Source organism: Myotis brandtii, unplaced genomic scaffold (assembly GCF_000412655.1).
Source record: "Myotis brandtii unplaced genomic scaffold, ASM41265v1 scaffold656, whole genome shotgun sequence".
NCBI classification, from domain to species: domain Eukaryota; kingdom Metazoa; phylum Chordata; class Mammalia; order Chiroptera; family Vespertilionidae; genus Myotis; species Myotis brandtii.
The window spans coordinates 1,524,238-1,540,036 of NW_005370548.1; the positions used below are offsets into that span (position 1 = coordinate 1,524,238).

At 57.0% G+C, this 15,799-nt stretch overlaps 1 protein-coding gene across 1 annotated transcript in view; it reads right to left on the reverse strand.

Annotated features, from left to right (window-relative positions):
* The window catches only part of DMBT1 (deleted in malignant brain tumors 1), a 64,068-nt gene that overhangs the window by 45,455 nt on the left and 2,814 nt on the right, over nucleotides 1–15,799 (reverse strand). Inside the window, exons 2-8 of the mRNA XM_014528854.1 lie at nucleotides 14,403–14,456; nucleotides 13,332–13,661; nucleotides 10,952–11,275; nucleotides 9,036–9,359; nucleotides 7,344–7,667; nucleotides 4,980–5,303; nucleotides 2,605–2,928 (exon numbers count right to left, since the gene is read on the reverse strand). Of these exons, the coding sequence (XP_014384340.1) occupies nucleotides 2,605–2,928; nucleotides 4,980–5,303; nucleotides 7,344–7,667; nucleotides 9,036–9,359; nucleotides 10,952–11,275; nucleotides 13,332–13,661; nucleotides 14,403–14,456 (2,004 nt within the window). The remainder of the gene's footprint in view (nucleotides 1–2,604; nucleotides 2,929–4,979; nucleotides 5,304–7,343; nucleotides 7,668–9,035; nucleotides 9,360–10,951; nucleotides 11,276–13,331; nucleotides 13,662–14,402; nucleotides 14,457–15,799) is intronic.

A 15,799-nucleotide genomic window follows, 5' to 3' on the forward strand; every position in this document is an offset into this window, starting at 1 on the left:
ACTCAACCCCTGAGCCACGCCGGCCGGGCTTGATCTGCGTTTAGTTCTCCGTCTCCTCGCACCCGGGAGGCCTCCAGGAGGTGGGCGTGGAATGAATGGATGAGGAAGGACAGAGCCTAGAATGGGCCGCTCCTGGGGACAGCCTGAGCGCGGACACGAGGACAGAGAGCGGCCAGAGGTGTGAGACCTGCGCCCGAGGGGACACAGGCCGCTGACAGCTACGCTCCCCACACCCGCCCTCGCGGCCCCGCCTGGACCCCACTTCTTTCCCCTGGGACTGCGGGGGGTTAAGGCGGACAGGAGTGACCATGTGGTCACTGATGTGTTAATATCGGTGACGACAATGATACTAACAAAAGCCACCACAACCCCCTCACAGTCCTGATGGGGGCGGGGGGGGGGCGGGGTGAGCAGTTTTGTCTGACAGACGAGGAGTGAGGCCCGGGGAGGTGAGAACCCAGAGGTGAGAGGTCAGGTGTGTCTGCCTCCCAGGTCCGGACCCTCTAGGCCGGGGATGGGGGACGTCCCGCCTGCAGGCCGCGTGAGGCCCGAGAATCACTGGCTCTGGCCCTGCCTGCGACTCAGGGTGAGTTCACGAGAGGTTTGACCAGATGGAGCCGCTCATCTTCAGTAGATCGATGTGTACGGCCCTCGGATGACGCCATCAAGACCCAAATGGGCCCTAGGTTGGCTCGGTGGATAGAGCATCAGCCTTTGGACTGAAGGGTCCCGGTTCGATTCCGGTCAAGGGTACATGCCCAGGTTGCAGGCTCAATCCCCAGTAGGGGGCGTGCAGAAGACAGCCAGTCAATGATTCTCTCTCATCATTGATGTTTCTCCCTCTCTCACTCTCCCTTCCTATTGAAATCAATAAAAATGTATATTTAAAAAATATCCCAATGGCCCTTGGCAGAATGCAGGCTCCAGCTTGCCCCCGCCACTTAGGCCAAACGCGACACACGTCCCTTGTTGACCAGGAAATTGGGAGGAAGGCGGCCAAAGGGCTAGTTGCACTCTGCACCGCCTACCGCAGCCCGATTCGCAGTCCATGCCCACCACACGGTGCAGCCTGAGCCCCACAGACACGTCCATGAACACACGAGTCCCCTGGATCATGAGTGTAGCCCCACCGGGTCAGAAAGGGGTCAAGGGCGACACCAAAGGACCCTCATCACATGTTCACTGCCATCCCCGGGCACTGTCTCTGCCCCCTTGGGATGCGGGTGTGACCAGGCTGGCCCTCAGGGTGTGACAGGTGTGACAGGAGGAAAGAACCCAGAAGCCTGCTGTCCCGTCATCAGAAAGCCAATGGGCATCAGTGTCCACTATCCCACAAAGCCCTCCTCAGCCTGGAGCCACGGGGCCACCTTCATGGCAGGGGAGGCACTTCTTGACCATCGGCCACTCTCCCCCGGGACGGCCACCAACTATCTGATGAGAACTCACAAGGAGGATGGACAGACGGAGTCTTTGGATTCCGCCACCCCCATAGTTAAAGACACAGAGGGCAAAAGTGTGGTCCAGATGGGGTTCAAAGAGCCATGGGTCAGCTGGAGAATGCCGACCAGTAGAGGTGGGCAGGAGAGAGGGACATCCCAGGAGAGGTGGCTGGGACTCACCTGACCAGGTTGTTCAGGGCTGAGCAGCTGTGGGAAGAAAAGGACAGTCATACAACAAGCTCCCAGGTGCCCGGCCCAGATCCCGGGTTGATGACCCTCAGCTTCTACACACGGAACTGACGCCGTGCACAAGGCCTCCGGGTGGACACAGCAGTGCTGCCCCGAACCTCGCAGTCCTTCCAAAGCCACGCCCTCTGTCCCCTGCCATCACCAGCCTCCCTGAACCCGAGGACTTCCTGTCCAGTGTATGGAAGCCAGTGTCATGCCTGAGACAGGCCACCAGGGCTCTGGTGTTGACACCAGAGAGTGAACAGGGAATGACCCCACCAAATGGGGTCAATCAATGTGCACACTGATCTCTCAACCTTGACCCATTCTGATATTGAGAGTCTACTACACAGATTTCTAGACTTTTCCATGCGGTCATAATGCCCCATCCCCAAGGCTCCCATTGGCTCCTTCCATTCATTGGCCCCCTGCCATCTCCCCCCTCCCCCTGCTCCCTCCCACTCTCTCTGTCCTTCACAAAGGACCTCTGTGCTCTCAGGTTGTCCCCTGTGTGTCACTATATGGGAGCCCCCAGGTGACACCGTCCTCACAGAGGGGAGGTGCTTACCAACCCCCCACACCCAGGGAACAGCTGCGCTGGTGGAAGCCCCAGACACCCTGCAGGTGGCAGTAGCTGGCCCCGGGGGCACAAGGCCAGGCTCCTCTCTGTGCTCAGGACGCTGCCTCTTGGGCATGAACACGGAGCTCAGGCCCCTTCGAGCCAGTTCCTGGCACTGCCTTCAGGATGCAGGGCACATGGACCCACCAATCTGACCTGTAGTCTGAGCAGGTAACCTAGCACTCGAGAGCCTGTGGCTCTGAGTCACTCCAGTGCCTGGGGGACAGTATGAGGCTCATGGGGGCCCTGGCCTGGGGAGTGGGCGTGTTCTCAGCAGCATCAGCCCAGAAGGGCCACCAGGGACGGGTAGGGATGCACCTGAGCAGATAACGCCTGCGTCCTCTCCGTGGTTGCAGTTGTGGGAGTTCCAGCCCCTGTGTGGGCAGCTCCACAGGTAGGACTCGTGCCCTGAGCAGCCCACATCGTCCAGCACGATCGGGCCTGAGCCCTGTCCAAACCGGGCATTTCCTGGGGCCGACCTGGCCCCGCCACAGCCCAGCTGCCTGCACACCACGTTGGCGTCATTGGTGTCCCAACTGTCGTCACACACAGTGCCCCAGGAACCTTTGTAGAAGACCTCTACGCGGCCCTGACACCGGTCACCGCCATTCACCAGCCTCAGGTCCAAACCAGTATTGCTTCCTAGAAGGGGATAGAAAAATTCACTGTCTCCCATGTTGCCTCAAGAAAGAGGCTCTGAGGTGTGGGTGAGGTTCCGAATTCTTCCAAGAGCCAACCCTTTATTGTTCAGGGTTACGATCCCCTACATTGGGATTGGACCGTAGGCTGTCAGTCACCCTTTATCTTCAAGGAGCCAGTTACAGCACCCATGGGTGTGAGCTGTGGGAGGCATGTTCTCCAATTGGTTTCCTACCATGTGGCCTTGCGATGCAGGACAAAGTGGGGAGCCCCACCGTTGGCACTAGCCGTGACCCATGTTCAGAATGCTGGCCGATAGTGAAGCCCATACACACAGAGCATAGGAGAAAAAAAAGCGCACGGAGACAGTCTTGGAACGCCTGGATACAGCTGCCCCTGAAGCTGGTCCTGCCACTAGATGTCCCTCATGTGTGAGCCATGGAGTTCTCTTCTGGCTTCAAAGAGTTTGAGTTGAGCTCCTGTCACTTGAAAAGTAAAACATCTTGACTAATTTGTCCCATGACTGGTAGGTGAAGGGAATCCATGATTCTGGGATGTGGGGGAGCCCTTCATGTTGGATGGGGTGAAGTCTGAGGAGATCTAACACAAGATTTGAGAAGGTCACCATGGCCTGGAGGCTACAGTGCTGAATGCTGATGCTTTGGCCAGAACCAGGGATGCTCAACTGAGGAAGGACTTGTGTACCACCCACCGGATAGAAAACAGAGCAGCTTAGAAAGGAGAGCAGAGGGTCAAGGTCGGGTCTGCTGAGCTGTGACTGGGTCGGGGGTTAGGGACAGGGTGGGCTGAGAAGCTCTGTGGCTACGGGAGAAAGAGGCCCTTTCTGAGAGCTTGCCACCAGCCAAAACCATGTCCTTGAATGTCCTTGACAATGGCAACCAGGGCTACAATCTGTGAGAGCAACCCTGCTGAGCTCCTGACACAGTGTCCTTTGGTAAAAGCATCACTTAGGCTCTGTCTGGGGTCCATGGATGAAGGGTGTCTGTTGCCTCAGCACAGGGAACAGAATGTCCCCAGGACAGAGTGTCCCCTGTCACTGAGTGGGTAAGCACTGTAGCCAGAATGCCCTTATCGCTCTGAGCCAGACCAGAGGGTCAATGTGTTGTTGTGGGCACTGTACTATCTACACATCAGGGAGGGGACTGGGAGGCAGAAACTGGCATAGTCCCCTCCAGGAGCTCCTGGTGGGCTGTGGGGTGAGCAGGGAGGGATCGTCAGAGCTAGTGGGACTCAGCTGGCATGGTGGTGGACAGGGCCAGGCAGCTGTGAGAGAGAGAGTGTCGGACCAGACACATGGCACAGAAGGTGGCACAGTGGAATTGTGGGAGACACTGAGCAGGTGGACGCTCAGCCATGCTGGTCCCCTGCCTTGGAAGGTGGGGTCTTTGCCATCAAACCCAGGAGGGACACTCCCCGCCAGGGCCCAGTAAGACCCGGGGCATTGGTGCCGAGGTCCAGGTGATTCCGCCTATGTTTAGATGGAGGCACAGAGTTGACACGAGGAAAATGTCTACCACGCAGCTTTTAGGAGGCATGGATTGGCCAAGAGTGAGGAGTCTACTCAGGGCTCCAATCCCACGTGTCATGTTCAGGCCTGACCATAGGCAACTACAAGGCATAGCCCGGTGGGTCTCAGGGGCCCTCTGCCCTCGCAGTGCAGACCTGGTGCAGAGATTGCATCCAATTTCCCTGGAGAGACTGACAGGCAAGGACTCCTGAGCCCCAAATGCAGGCCAGCCATGTGAGGGTCACAGCACCTCTACCCACGGGCCCCCTCCCAGGCAACTCACAACACTGCCTGTGCCGCTGGCGTGTGTCCGTCGGCAGAAGGTGTGATCCTTACACTCAGTGTAGGTCCTCATTCTACTGCTTACACCTGGCACCAGGACACAGACTAATACTGAACTAGGCAGAGAACTAGGACTCTTCAAGGGAACAAGAAATAAAGAAAGACTTTGACAGGAAACAGATTGAGGGACATACTCACTGACAAAACACCACCCAGGAAAGGAGGACCGACTTGGGGGACCCACCTGAGCAGATGACGCCAGCGTCCTCTCCGTGGTTGCAGTTGTGTGAGTTCCAGCCCCTGTGCGGGCAGCTCCACAGGTTGGACTCATTCCCTGAGCAGCCCACGTCGTCCAGCAAGATCGGGCCTGAGCCCTGTCCAAACTGGGCACTTCCTGGGGCTGAACTGGCCTCACCACAGCCAAGCTGCTTGCACACCACGTTGGCATCATTGGTGTCCCACCCGTCGTCACACACGGTGCCCCAGGAGCCTTGGTAGAGGACCTCCACTCGGCCTTGACACTGGTCAGCTCCGTTCACCAGCCTCAGGGCCAAACCGGCTTCGGCTCCTAGAAGGGAAGGGGAAAATTCACTGTCTCTGGTGTTGCCTGAAGGAAGAGACTCTGAGGTATGGTTGAGGTTCCTAATTCTTCCAGGGTCCAAGGCTTTAGGGTTCGGGTTAACATTCCCCCACATTAGGACTGGACTGCAGCCCATCCATCACCCTATATCTTCAAGGATTCGGGTACAGCACTCATATGTGTGAGCTGTGGGAAGCATGTTCTCCAATTGGTTTCCCACCATGTTGGCCTTGGGATGCAGGATGAAGAGGGGAGGCCAGCCATCTGCACTAGCAGTGACCCATGTGCAGAAAGCAAGCCGATAGTGAAGCCCATACACACAGAAAGCAGGAGTAAGCAAAGCGCATGGAGACAATCTTGTAACGCCTGGATCCAGCTGCCCCTGAAGCTGGCCCTGCCACTAGACGTCCCTCATGTGTGAGCCATGGAGTGTTCTTACGGCTTCAAAGAGTTTGAGTTGGGCTCCTGTCACTTGCAAACTAAAACATGCTGACTAATATGTCCCATAAGTGGTAGGTGAAAGGAATCCATGATTCTGGGAGGTGGTGGAAGCCTCCATGTTGGATGGGGTGATGTTTGAGGAGATCTAACACAAGATTAGAAAAGGTCACCCTGGCCTGGAGTCTACAGTGCTGAATTCTGACACTTTGGCCAGACCCAGGGATGCTCACCCAAGGAAGGATGTGTACCACCCCCCTGGAGAGAAATCAGAGCAGCTTAGAATGTAGGGCAGAGGGGCAAGGTGGGGTCTGCTGAGCTGTGATTGGGGTCAGTGGGTCAGTGGGTCAGGGACAGGGTGAGGTGAGAAGCTGTGTGGCTACAAGTGAGCTTCCATGAACCAAAACTGTGCCCTTGAATGTCCTTGACAATGGCAACCAGGGCTACAATCTGTGAGAACAACCATGGTGACCTACTGACACAGTGTCCTTTGGTAAAAGCAACCCTTAGGCTCTGTCTGGGGTCCATGGATGAAGGGTGTCTGTTGCCTCAGCACAGGGAACAGAATGTCCCCAGGACAGAGAGTCCCCTGTCCCTGAGTGGGTAAGCACTGTAGCCAGAATGCCCTTATCCCTCTGAGCCAGACCAGAGGGTCAAATGTGTTGTGGCACAACTGTACCATCTACACATCAGGGAGGGGACTGGGAGGCAGAAACTAGCACAGTGCTCTCTGGGAGCTCCTGGTGGGCTGTGGGTTGAGCAGAGAGAGAGCTTCAGAGGCAGCGGGACTCAGCTGGCATGGCGGTGGACAGGGCCAGACAGCTGTGAGAGAGAGAGCGTCGGATAGACACGTGGCACAGAAGGGGGCACAGCAAGAGGCATCATGGGAGACACTGAGCAGGTGGAGGATCAGCCATGCTGGTCCCCTGCTTTGGAAGGCATGGCCTCTGCTATCTAACCCAGGAGGGACACTTCCCTCCAGGACCCAGGAAGACCCGGGGCATTGGTGCCGAGGTCCAGGTGATTCCGCCTATGTTTAGATGGAGGCACAGAGTTGACACGAGGAAAATGTCTACCACGCAGCTTTTAGGAGGCATGGATTGGCCAAGAGTGAGGAGTCTACTCAGGGCTCCAATCCCACGTGTCATGTTCAGGCCTGACCATAGGCAACTACAAGGCATAGCCCGGTGGGTCTCAGGGGCCCTCTGCCCTCGCAGAGCAGACCTGGTGCAGAGATTGCATCCAATTTCCCTGGAGAGACTGACAGGCAAGGACTCCTGAGCCCCAAATGCAGGCCAGCCATGTGAGGGTCACAGCACCTCTACCCATGGGCCCCCTTCCAGGCAACTCACAACACTGCCTGTGTCGCTGGCGTGTGTCCGTCGGCAGAAGGTGTGACACACTCACTTGGGTCCTCATTCACCTGCTTACACCTGGCACCAGGACACAGACTAATACTGAACTAGGCAGAGAACTAGGACTCTTCAAGGGAACAAGAAATAAAGAAAGACTTTGACAGGAAACAGATTGAGGGATACACTCGCTAAGAAAACAGCACCCATGAAGGAGAACAGATATGGGGAGACGCACCTGTGCAAATGACACTGGCGTCCTCTCCGTGGTTGCAGTTGTGGGAGTTCCAGCCATTGTGCGGGCAGCTCCACAGGTAGGACTCGTTCCCTGAGCAGCCCACATCGTCCAGCACGATCTGTCCTGAGCCCTGTCCGAACCGGGCACTTCCTGGGGCCGATTTAGCCCGGCCACAGCCCAGCCACCTGCACACCACGTTGGCGTCATTGATGTCCCACCCGTCATCACAGACGGTGCCCCAGGAGTTTTGGTAGAGGACTTCCACGCGGCCCTGACACCGGTCACCGCCGTTCACCAGCCTCAGGGACAAACCGGCATCGGCTCCTAGAAGGGGAGGGAAAAATTCACTGTCTCTGGTGTAGCCTGAAGAAAGAGGCTCTGAGGTGTGAGTGAGGTTCCTAATTCTTCCAGGGTCCAAGCCTTTTATTTTAGGGATTATATTCCCTGAATTAAGACTGGACCGAACCCAGTCCATCACCCTTTATCTTCAAGGAGCCAGGTCCAGCACCCATGGGTTTTACCTGTAGGAGGCATGTTCTCCAATTGGTTTCCCACCATGTTGGCCTTGTGATGCAGGACACAGATGTTGGCTGCTGTCTGTACTACCAATGACCCATGTGCAGAAAGCAAGCTGTAGTGAAGCCCATACACATAGAAAGTAGGAGTAAGCAAAGGGCACAGAGACAGTCTTGGAACGCTGGGATCCAGCTGCATGAGAAGCTGGCCCTGCACCGAGACGTCCCTCGTGTGTGAGACATGGAATGTTCTTCTGGCTTCAAAGAGTTTGAGTTGGGCTCCTGTCACTTGCAAACTAAAACATCCTGACTAATATGTCCCATAACTGGTAGGTGAAGGGAATCCATGATTCTGGGATGTGGGGGAATCCTCCACATTGGATGGGGTGATGCCCGAGGTTGTGTAACACAAGATTCTGGAACATCACCCCGGCTGGAGCCTACAGTGCTGAATGCGGAAACTTTGGCCAGACCCAGGGATGCTCACCCTAGGAAGGACTTGTGTACCACCCATCTGATGAGAAAACAGAACAGCTTAGAAAGGAGCGTGGAGGGTCAAGGTCGGGTCTGCTGAGTAGTCACTGGGGTCAGAGGATGAGGGACAGGGGGATGGGATGCTCTGTGGCTAGGGGAGAAAGAGGCCTTTTCTGAGAGCTATCCACGAGCCAAAACCATGCCCTTCAATGTCCTTGACAATGGCAACCAGGGCTACAATCTGTGCGATCAACCCTGATGAGCTTCTGAACCACAAGGCATAGCCCGGTGGGTCTCAGAGGGCCCGCTGCCCTCGCAGAGCAGATCTGGAGCAGAGATTGCATCCAATTTCCCTGGAGAGACTGACAGGCAAGGACTCCTGAGCCCCAAATGCAGGCCAGCCGTGTGAGGGTCACTTCAACTCTACCCACCCACCCCCTCCCAGGCACACTCACAACACTGCCTGTGCCGCTGGGATGTTCGGTCCCGTCGGCAGAAGGTGTGATCCTTACACTCAGTTTAGGTCCTCATTCACCTGCTTACACCTGGCACCAGGACACAGACTAATACTGAACTAGGCAGAGAACTAGGACTCTTCAAGGGAACAAGAAATAAAGAAAGACTTTGACAGGAAACTGATTGAGGGACACACTCGCTGAGAAAACACCACCCATGAGGGAGAACAGACTTGCGGGGGGCCAACCTGAGCAGATGACGCCGGCGTCCTCGTGGTGCCCACAGTTGTGGGAGTTCCAGCCCCTGTTTGGGCAGCTCCACAGGAAGGACTCTTGCCCTGAGCAGTCCACATCGTCCAGCACAATCGGCCCTGAGCCCTGTCCGAACTGGGCACTTCCTGGGGCCGAACTGGCCCCGCCACAACCCAGCTGCCTGCACACGACGTTGGCGTCATTGGTGTCCCACCCGTCATCACACACGGTGCCCCAGGAGCCTTGGTAGAGGACCTCTACGCGGCCCTGACATGAGTTACTGCTGTTCACCAGCCTTAGGGCCAAACCGGAATTGGCTCCTAGAAGGGGACAAAAAAATTAATTGTCTCTGGTGTCACCTTAAGAAACAGGCTAAGGTGTGGGTGAGGTTCCGAATTCTTCCAGGGTCCAAGCCTTTTATTTTCGGGATTACATTCCCCTGAATGAAGACTGGAAAAATGCCCGTCCATCACCATTTATCTTCAAGGAGCCGGGTACAGCACCCATGGGTGTGAGCTGTGGGAGGCATGGTCTCTGACTGGTTTACCACCATGTTGGCCTTGAGATGCAGGACAAAGACAGGTGGCCCGCCGTCGGCACTAGCAGTGACCCGTGTGCAGAAAGCAAGCTGATAGTGAAGCCCACACACACAGAACTTAGGGGTAAGCAAAGCGCACAGAAACAGTCTTGGAACACCTGGATCCACTGCCCCTGAAGCTGGCCCTGCCACTAGACGTCCCTCATGTGTGAGCCATGGAGTGTTCTTACGGCTTCAAAGAGTTTGAGTTGGGCTCCTGTCACTTGCAAACTAAAACATCCTGACTAATATGTCCCATAACTGGTAGGTGAAGGGAATCCATGATTCTGGGATGTGGGGGAAGCCTCCATGTTGGATGGGGTGAAGTCTGAGGAGATCTAACACAAGATTTGAGAACGTCACCATGGCCTGGAGGCTACAGTGCTGAATGCTGACGCTTTAGCCAGACCAAGGGAAGCTCAACTGAGGAAGGACTTGTGTACCACCCACCTGGAGAGAAAACAGAGCAGCTTAGAAAGGAGAGCAGAGGGTCAAGGTGGGGTCTGCAGAGTTGTGACTGGGGTCAGGGGTCAGGGGGTCAGGGACAGGGTGGGCTGAGAAACTATGTGGCTAGGGAAGAAAGTTGCCCTTTCTGAGAGCTTGCCATGAGCCAAAACCATGCCCTTCAATGTCCTTGACAATGGCAACCAGGGCTACAATATGTGAGAGCAACCATGGTGACCTACTGACGCAGTGTCCTTTGGTAAAAGCATCCCTTAGGCTCTGCCTGGGGTCCATGGATGAAGGGTGTCTGTTGCCTCAGCACAGGGAACAGAATGTCCCCAGGACAGAGTGTCCCCTGTCACTGAGTGGGTAAGCGCTGTAGCCAGAATGCCCTTATCCCTCTGAGCCAGACCAGAGGGTCAATGTGTTGTGGGCACAACTGTACCATCTACACATCAGGGAGGGGACTGGGAGGCAGAAACTAGCACAGTGCCCTCCAGGAGCTCCTGGTCGGCTGTGGGGTGAGATTGCACACAATTTCCCTGGAGAGACTGACAGGCAAGGACTTCTCAGCCCCAAATGCAGGCCAGCCGTGTGAGGGTCAATGCACCTCTACCCACGGGCCTCCTCCCAGGCAACTCACAACACTGCCTGTGCCGCTGGCGTGTGCGGTCCCATCGGCAGAAGGTGTGATCCTTACACTCAGTGTAGGTCCTCATTCACCTGCTTACACCTGGCACCAGGACACAGACTAATACTGAACTAGGCAGAGAACTAGGACTCTTCAAGGGAACAAGAAATAAAGAAAGACTTTGACAGGAAACTGATTGAGGGACACACTCGCTGAGAAAACACCACCCATGAAAGGAGAACAGACTTGAGGATACGCACCTGAGCAGATGACACTGGCGTCCTCTCCGTGGTTGCAGTTGTGGGAGTTCCAGCCCCTGTGCGGGCAGCTCCATAGGTAGGACTCGTGCCCAGAACAGGCCACGTCATCCAGCACGATCTGTCTTGAGCCCTGTCCAAACCAGGCATTTCCTAGAGCCAACCTGGCCTCGCCACAGCCCAGCTGCATGCACACTACGTTGGCGTCTTTGGTGTCCCACCCATCGTCACACACGGTGCCCCAGGAGCCTCGGTACAGGACCTCCACGCGGCCCTGACACCGGTCACCTCCGTTCACCAGCCTCAGGGCCAAACCGGCATCGGCTCCTAGAAAGGGAGGGGAAAATTCACTGTGTGCAATGTCGCCTGAAGAAAGAGGCTCTGAGGTGTGCGTGAGGATACTAATTCTTCCAGGGGCCAAGCCTTAGTGTTTGGGGTAACGTTCCCCTGCATTAAGACTGGACCAAAGTTCCTCCAATACCCTTTATCTTCATGGAGCTGGGTACAGCACCTATGGGTGTGAGCTGTGGGAGGCATGTTCTTCAATTGGTTTCCCACCATGTTGGCCTTGCGATGCAGGACAAAAAGGGGAGCCCCACCATTGGCACTAGCAGTGGGCCCTGTGCAGAAAGGAAGCCGATAGTGAAGCCCATACACATAAGAAAGCAGGAGTAAGCAAAGCGCACAGAGACAGTCTTGTAACGCCTGGATCCAGGAGCACCTGAAGCTGGCTCTGCCAGGAGATGTCCCTCATGTGTGAGCCATGGACTGCTCTTCTGGCTTCAAAGAGTTTGAGTTGAGCTCCTGTCACTTGCAAACTAAAACATCCTGACTAATATGTCCCATAACTGGTAGGTGAAGGGAATCCATGATTCTGGGATGTGGGGTGAACCCTCCATGTTGGATGGGGTGAAGTCTTAGGAGTTCTAACACAAGATGAGAGAATGTCACCCTGGCCTGGAGGCTAGAGTGATGAATTCTGATGCTTTGGCCAGACCCAGGGACGCTCACATGTGGAATGATATGTACCACCCTCCTGGAGAGAAAACAGAGCAACTTAGAAAGGCAGGCAGAGGGTCAAGGTCGGGTCTGCTGAGCTGTAACTGTGGTCAGGAGTCAGGGACAGGGTGGCCTGAGAAGCTCTGTGGCTACGGGAGAAAGAGGCCTTTTCTGAGAGCTTGCCACCAGCCAAAACCATGTCCTTGAATGACCTTCACTATGGCAACCAGGGCTAGAATCGGGGAGAGCAACCCCACTGAGCTCCTGACACAGTGTCCTTTGGTAAAAGCATCTCCTAGGCTCTGTCTGGGGTCCATGGATGAAGGATCTCTGTTGCCTCAGCACAGGGAGCAGAACGTCCCAGGACAGAGAGTCCCCTGTCACTGAGTGGGTAAGCGCTGTAGCCAGAATGCCCTTATCCCTCTGAGCCAGACCAGAGGGTCAATGTGTTGTGGGCACAACTGTACCATCTACACATCAGGGAGGGGACTGGGAGGCAGAAAGTGGCACAGTCCCCTCCAGGAGCTCCTGGTGGGCTGTGGGGTGAGCAGGGAGGGAGCGTCAGAGGCAGCGGGACACAGCTGGCATGGCGGTGGACAGGGCCAGACAGCTGTGAGAGAGAGGGCGTCGGATCAGACATGTGGCAGAGAAGGGGACACAGCAAGAGGCATCGTGGGAGACACTGAGCAGGTGGACACTCAGCCATGCTGGTCCCCTGCCTTGGAAGGCGGGGCCTTTGCCATCTAACCCAGGAGGGACACTCCCCGCCAGGGCCCAGGAAGACCCAGGTCATTGGTGCCAACATCTAGGTGATTCCATCTGTGTCTAGATGGAGGCACAGAGTTAACACGAGGAAGCTGTCTACCACACACCTTTTAAGAGCCATGGAGGGGCCAAGAGCGAGGAGTGTACTCAGGGCTCCAATCCCACGTGTGTGGTTCAGGCCTGGCCATAGGTAACTACAAGGCATAGCCCGGTGGGTCTCAGAGGGCCCGCTGCCCTCGCAGAGCAGACCTGGTGCAGAGATTGCATCCAATTTCCCTGGAGAGACTGACAGGCAAGGACTCCTGAGCCCCAAATACAGGCCAGCCATGTGAGGGTCAACGCACCTCTATCCACGGGCCCCTTCCAGGCAACTCACAACACTGCCTGTGCCGCTGGCGTGTGTTTGTCGGCAGAAGGTGTGATCCTTACACTCAGTGTAGGGCCTCATTCACCTGCTTACACCTGGCACCAAGACACAGACTAATACTGAACTAGGCAGAGAACTAGGACTCTTCAAGGGAACAAGAAATAAAGAAAGACTCTGACAAGAAACAGATTGAGGGACACACTCGCTGAGAAAACACCACTCATGAAGGAGAACAGACTTGGGGGGGCCCACCTGAGCAGATGACACCGGCGTCCTCTCCGTGGTTGCAGTTGTGTGAGTTCCAGCCCCTGTGCGGGCAGTTCCACAGGTAGGACTCGTGCCCTGAGCAGCCCACGTCGTCCAGCACGATCGGGCCTGAGCCCTTTCCGAACCAGGCACTTCCTGGGGCCGACCTGGCCTCGCCACAGCCCAGCTGCCTGCACACCACGTTGGCATTGTTGATGTCCCACCCGTCGTCACACACGGTGCCCCAGGAGCCTTGGTAGAGGACCTCCACGCGGCCCTGACATGGGTCACCGCCGTTCACCAGCCTCAGGGCCAAACCCGAATTGGTCCTTAACCCTAGAGGACGGCACAAGGACACCTCCTCACTGTCTGTGCTGATCTCCAGGCCTGAGGCAGGTTCAGACCCAGGGCCTCCCTCATGGCCATGCCCAAGGGCAGGCAGTCATCTTTGGACACCCCAGGGGTTCATCTCCATCACAGGGAAAGGATTGGAAAGTCCTGTTCTGCTAGGTCTAAGGGTGCTCCTAGGTAGGGAGCCCCAGGATTGCCCATGGGGTGAGGACTGCCCCCTGTATCCACCAGGGCCACACAGGGTAGAGTTCCACAGCACTGGGGACAGGCCAAGACCATGGACCCCTTGGCCACTTATTTCTACTCCATGGTCCTGCCTCACTTGAGGCAAAGCCCTCAGAGGTGATGGGACCAAGTCTGCCAGACAGGAGAGGACGGGCACCCTCATCCCCTGAGGCTGAGCATGCGCCGTGATCCCTGGGGCATGGCACCTGTCACTCCCCCAGGCTCAGGGACCCCTGTGCCACCTGGAGACCGGGAGGGGCTCGGCACATCCGTGGGGCTCCCTCGTGGCTTGGAGCTTGGTGCACAGGTGCCCCCTGGCGTCCCAGGTCTGTGGGGCGGGGCTGGCGGGGTCAGTATGGTTGTGCCCACAGAGAGGCCTCCCTGTGCTCTGACCCAGACATCCCGTCACCGCACCCCCTGAGTTCTCCCGAGGAAGAGGCAGCCCCAGGGCACACTCGGTATCGTGCCCGCAGGGAGGGCTCCAGGGAACTTTCCTCTTACCTGTCCCAGGAGGAATCCTGAGGACTGTGGTGGCAGCAGCCTCCGCGACAGAGGCTGGAGGGGAAGAAGCAGAAACAGAACGTCAGGTCTCCGCTGAGGGGAACCGAGGACGGAACGGAACTTGAGCCGCGTTCTCATCAGGGTTTGCCTTCCTGTGTGACTTTGCAAAAGTCAACAAACCTACTCAGCCTCCCGTTCTTTCACTTTAGAAGGCGGTTTGGCCCTGACTGGTGTGGCTCCGTGGATAGAGGGCTGGCCTGTGGGCTGAAGGGTCCTGGGTTCTGGTCAAGGGCACAGCCTGGGTTGGGGGCTCGATCCCCACTGTGGGGCGAGCAGGAGGCAGCCAATCCATGATTCCCTCTCCTCATCAATGCTTCTCTCCCTCCTACCCCCTTCCTGTCTGAAATCAATAAAAATGTATTTCAAGGCTCTTCAGGGGAAGGGGTGTCTCATCAACCTGCCGAGCTTGCATTGGGCCCTCCACATGGGACCCACGCCGGTGCCAGGAAATGGGTACAGAAGAAACCTTCACATCGCGGCACTGCTCAGCGAGTCTTCCCGTCTCAGTGCACTGGCTCCATCCTTAGCACCGTGTGGAATAGTGGGTGTGTTTGTGTGTGTGTGTGTGTGTGTGTGTGTGTGTGTGTGTGTGTGTGTGTGTCGGGGGGGCTGAAGGGCATAGTCACTTTGCTTTCACTTCCCTGGAAATGCTTCTAATGTTTCCCTGGTCAGTGAGAGGCTGGCTTGAAGCCTGTGGTTGTCGAGTTGCCTCAAGGAGCCCTGGGCTTGCCCACGGCCCCAGCAAGAGCCGGCCTGGTGCTGGGCATGGAGAGAGGATGACCTGGCAGCTGCTCCAACCACTGCACCCAGAGCCCTGCGTCCTCTGAGTCTCTCCTGGGCTTCTGCACCAGGGCCCTTTCGATCTAGAGGTGTGACCCCCTTCCCTCCCCTCGGGAGGGCCTGGCAGGTCTGGGGAAGTCCTGTCTGCAGGCCTGTCAGAGGCAGAGGGCCCCGCACCTGAGCCCTCCCTCCAGGCCTGGCCGGACGCTGGCGCCTCGGGCTTCGTCAGGCCCAGGACATTCCTAACACGGGGCAGGGTCTCGGGGGAACCGCCTCCGAGGGCCAGGGGTCCTCCTCCTCCCGCCGCTGCCCCTGAGAGTCCGGGGAGGGGACACGTTCACAGAGGATGAAGCCAGGCTCCGCCTCGGCTCCAGCGACATCTCTGTCCCTAACCAGCGGGACTGGACAGGGAAGGTCCAGCCGGGCCTGACGCCGTGGGCCTCGGGGACGGGAACCCGGGACCCGAGAAAGAGAAATGCCCGGGCCCCCTGGTCCCTGCTGGGTCCTGGATGGGACCTTGGCCTGGAGCCTGTCCTTCTCCTGTCTCAGGGCCAGCG